Genomic DNA, 5,174 nt, shown 5'->3' with positions numbered 1-5,174 from the left:
AAGTAGACACTTTATGGAAGGGCAGTAGTCTATAGAACTGCAGAAGGTGGGACCCTAGACTGTCCAACAAACAGGCATATCAAACTTTCTGGGCCTCAGTGTCCTGAAATACAAGATAGGAATAAATACGACCCGTTCTGCCAAACTTACAGTTTGGTGACAATAAAGTGAAATACGGAGTTATTATTATACTTTGTAGAGCAAGTCTTCACACACTGTGGAATGATCACCTACTCATAAAAGATCCAGATTTTGCTTCCCCAAAGACATGTTTTCAAATAACCAAGCAATTTGGCAGATATGTGGTAGACAAGGGTCTTTTATTCGAATTTCAAAATTAGCTACAAATGGCTTTCTGATTGCTCTCGGGCACTGTATCAATGAATTAATATGAACCAATTTCAAAGTCTTCCACTAACTTTAACTTATTAGGAATTTACTTTACAAAATGCCTGCACTATCAAATCAATTCTCCCATAAATATTACCACTTTACCTTTAAAACTCACTTCATACTTTACAAAGTGCTCTGACCTTTACTGTTTCACATAATATAACAATGCTTGAGTGAATAAAACAGGCATTGTCATAAATCTCATTCCACTAAAGAGGAAACTGGAATAGCAGAACTGGGTCTAGAACTCAAGCCTCTTTGAGCTCCATGCACAGAATCTCAAGCAGGATCTGCCTGGCAATGTTCCCAACTTGAAATCCAGAAGAGTGATGTTAACTCACACATACAGCGGACACCTTGAGGCATTAGGGCTAAATTCTCCTGCGGAAGCACTGCTGAAAAGACTGCAAGATAAGGCAGGTAAAAAGTTATCTTTTTTTCCCCCTATGCTGATTAGTCTTGACAAAGTTTTATTTGCAAGTGGGCTGATCTGGCCCACACAGCCTCTTTTCAAGCTGATCTTCCAGCACAGGTCCCAGCTGGGCCTCCACTTCCTGCCAAGGCTTCTCTTCCCCCTGTTCAAGGAAAGTCTGAAAAGGCTTTGCTGTTTTTCTGGTTCTTCCCTGGCCAGCAACATGCTGCAAAACAGATGCTCTCCTTAACACAACAGCAAACATTCCATGTACAAATGAAAACACTTAGGGAGAAAAGTGATCAGTGACAAAAGTATGGCTGAATAACTCACAATATGCTGAGATTGGGGCCTGAGAAAAATGAGTTAGACTTAAAGAAATCACGTTGCAATAATAAATTTAATGTTAATAAAAAGGTGATTTTGAGTCAAGTACTGTTCTACCTCTCCTCCTCCCTGATGAATCATTTTTAGGGCAAAGGGTCAAAAGAGCTGGTAAAAGCCCTTGGCATGCATAACATTTGGAAGCCTATTTACAAAAATGGACTTAATTTCGTTGGAGCTACATGGTTGATATTATTCTTACTATGCTTACTTGATTTATATACAGTTTTTTACATACATGAAACAAAATTCTAGACAGCAAATGCAGTGTCAAAGTGTGGTCCAGGAGCACCTGCATCAGAATCCTTGACAGTGCAAACTTCTGGACTCTGTTCCAAGCCAACTGAGTCAGAATTGATAGGTGTAAAAATGGGGAATGTGCATTTTAATGTGGTCTACTTTATTACACATTGAAGCTCAAGAACTACTGCTCTAGACAAATGACATTAAATTAGGAAAATCAAAAGTTGAAGAGTCTGGATTTGGACAAGGAACAGGACTACAAAGACTATTCAATGGGCTTTCAAAAACAGACACTGCTGGTAATATCTTGCATCGCTGCAGGTGAGAGAACATGACATTTTACTTATACATAGAGCCAAAGTCCAAATTTAGGACAGAAAAGAATAAAAAAAGAATGAGCTAAGTTCGAGGTGGCTATCACTCCATCTTCAAACAACTCAATGAGATAAAGAGCTCTGTTTTGGTGTACACATATTTTTCATTAGATTAATAGATTTTTTTTTTTTTTAACTAAAATCTACTTTAAAAAAATCATTTCTGGAAATCTGCAACTCAAAAGTGACTTAGCTATAAAGAGTTTTAAAATTACTTTAAATACACAGCCTTGTTAAACCAAAATTGTAGACAAAACCAGAACAGTAAAAGAATTAACACATTCCATAAGGTGTGAGGTAGCCTGAAGTTCACAGACACTGGTTAAGTGTTGACTAGACAATTTGTATACTGCTCTTGGCAATATACTGTTTTTGGTAAGTCACAGTGCTCTGATAGGTAACAGTAAGACATATTCCAATTTAACAATACTTCTCAAACTCTCGATTAGAAGAAAAAGTTTCTAAAAATAGTTATTAATGCAAACTATAGTGTTTATTTCACCAACCTTTCAAGCAGTTTCTTCAAACTTCCCCTGTTGTGATTATCAGGCGTTTGGTAGTCTAGCCATCATGGGTTCTTATTCAAAGTTTGCTTTCTAGCTGTTTGGCAGGAAAGCTACTTAACTTCTAAGCCTTCATTTCTTTCCTCTTTTTTTCTTTTTTTAATAAAATGTGAACCAGTAGACTTAGAGCTGAACAATACTTGTTAGGAATGAGCAGGCACCCAATTCATGATACTGCCATACCTAGCTCATAATTTTTACACACAAAGTACAAAATCAATTACAGCTGATCCGTGAACAAAATGGGTTTGAACTGTGCAGATCCTCTTTTTTCCAATAAATATACTGGAAAAGTTTCTCTTTTTTATGATTTTCTTAATATCATTTTCTTTTTCTAGCTTACTTTATTGTAAGAATACAGTATATAATACATACAAAACATGTGTTAATTGACTTTATCAGTAAGGCTTCCAGTCAACAGTAGACTACTAGTAGTTAAGTTTTTGGGAAATCAAGTTATACGTGGATTTTCGACAGTGTGGCGGGTTGGCACCACTAACTGTCACGTTGTTCCAGGGTCAACTGTAGTCTTTTACACAATTATTATGGGAATGCCAGGTGCTTTTTTTTTTTTTTAAGCAAATTAAGGGTTAAATTCCCATTTGTTACATGAAATAGAAACAATCAAGACTAGTGTACAAAAAGATGTGATTTAGCTGTTAATTCTGATGGCTCAAAAATAATTCTGAAATACAATATATTTTTTTCTTAATTTAGATAAATGTGACTCCAAAGATTAACATTAATGAAAAGCAACAAAAATCTTAAAATATCATAATTATGATCCTCTATTACACCAGTTGTTATTCAATGCAACTCTAGACAGAATCAGAATGACTCAATTTCCCCCTATATCAGAAGCAAAATGCTTATTGTGGATGTAGACCATTAAATTTAACTGTAACCTATTTCAAAGGCTGACACTTTCAAAATCATCTGAGGATTAACTGAGATGGTCAGACATAATATAGAATGTACTGAGGAGAATTATAGCTTTTATTATAATTCATTCCTAAAGATAGAAATTTTATTTTTAGACAGTTTATAGGAAAACCATTGAGTACTAACGTTATTATAAGGAGAGAACCACCTTTCCCTAGTTACCATCCTCGGTAGTAAAATCAGTCATTCACTGAGGTCTAAGCAGCTGGTTAAATGCCAGGCACAAGATGGTAGACCTACAAAAATGAAGGCGATATTGGCCTTGCCTTTGAAGAGCTCACAGCTCTGGATGGTGAAAAGAGGTCTATAAACAAATAACTAATAGAACAAAGTCGTAAGTGTGTACAAAGTACTTTGCAGAGTAGAAGATGTAATTAACTTGCTTAAAAGATTTGGGCAAAACTCAACTGCAGACAAGACGTTTTAGCTAGGACTTAAAAAATGAACTGTTTGAGAGGCCCCAAACAGAAGGGTAGTGGATAAAAGAGAGGGCATTTCAGGCAGAGAGAATAAGATGTGCAAAAAAAAAAAAAAATGGATAAGAGGAATGAATGAATCTATGGCTGGGATCTGGGAAGAGGAAAGAAAAGGGAGAGCCCGTCCAGACGAGAAGTTGAACTGGAAGGTCACAGTCGATCAAGTCACCAATGGCGTGCTTTAGTACATTTGGACTTTTCCCCAAAGCCAAAATGGAGTCATTTATGTTTGTTTAAAATGTCCAGTAAATGACACATGTCAGACTTACTACAAGCATAGTCCTGGTAGTGCATAGAGAGAAGTGAGCCTGGGGCAAGGTGACCTGCTGGGTGGCGATTGTGGTATCTTCCAGGTGAGAAGTTATGGGGATGTAATTAGAACAGTAGCAGCCAGAATGCTGAGGAGGGATGGATCTGAGCGACATTAGGGACACAGACAAATATGCATGTGGAGGATGGAGGAAAAGTAGCAGGACTGCAGTTGTTAGCATGGGTGGTGAGTGAATTACCATGCCCACACAGAAGCTGTTTGAGAAACAGTTTTGGATGAGGAGACACTGCAGAGCACTCAGGGAGCGAGGGGCTGGGCAGCCAGGAAGGTCTGATGACACTGGGCTGCTCACCTGGAGGCAGTGCCCCACCAGGAAAAATGCCTCTGCAGCTTGGCAAGGAGAAGACTGGAGAAACAGATCAGTGAGTCATCACCATTTAGAGAAGTGCTGAAAACTTGGGAACAGAGGAGAAAACAGCTGACGGTGAAATATCTGCTACACTACGACACCATTTTAGGGGTAAGTGAAGTTACAGTACAGGTTGAGAATCCCTAACCCCCCAAAATCTGAAATCCAAAACGCTTCTGGTCCTAAGCATTTTGGATAATGAATACTCAGCCTCTACTTCCATACAATAGACTTTCCTGTAGTCATTACACATGACCATAATGAAGACTATGAGGTGGTGTGGAAAAGTACTTGACATGTTAAAAAGATCAGAGTATACACATAATAACACAGATGAATCTCAAAACATTACTGCGGAGTATACTATAAAGCAAACATATTTCACAGGGCCTAGTTTCTTATACTTTCAGGTTTAGTCTAACTTCTTAAAAGTACATATAAAATGTTGACCTTGCAAAAAAACAGGTAATTTTCCCCAGGCTATACTCTCTGTTGTAAGGTAAAGAATTGTAACACAGCAAGGCTGCTGGCTCAAAGACAGACAAGTTACTGATTGATATGTAAAGATACTGGGAAGCTGCTGTAGGGAGAAGCAACATTTGCTAAGATCAAGCTTTTGTTGGTGGACCACTTAAATTGCCTTATAGAATGTCACTTTGCTTGTTTCACTGAATGTTACCAGCCTATATTGTTAAACTATAACCCCA

At 37.7% G+C, this 5,174-nt stretch overlaps 1 protein-coding gene across 1 annotated transcript in view; it reads right to left on the bottom strand.

Annotated features, from left to right (window-relative positions):
- Window positions 1–301: 301 nt before the first annotated feature.
- The window catches only part of MTUS1 (microtubule associated tumor suppressor 1), a 90,195-nt gene continuing 85,322 nt past the window's right edge, over window positions 302–5,174 (bottom strand). Inside the window, exon 8 of the mRNA XM_008572383.1 lies at window positions 302–1,031. Within this exon, the coding sequence (XP_008570605.1) occupies window positions 973–1,031 (59 nt within the window). The 3' untranslated portion in view covers window positions 302–972. The remainder of the gene's footprint in view (window positions 1,032–5,174) is intronic.

This window comes from Galeopterus variegatus, unplaced genomic scaffold (genome assembly GCF_000696425.1).
Source record: "Galeopterus variegatus unplaced genomic scaffold, G_variegatus-3.0.2 Scaffold778, whole genome shotgun sequence".
Taxonomy (NCBI): Eukaryota; Metazoa; Chordata; class Mammalia; order Dermoptera; family Cynocephalidae; genus Galeopterus; species Galeopterus variegatus.
Note: the sequence above shows the minus strand (reverse complement) of the source record. Positions and strands in the feature narration are given on the sequence as shown.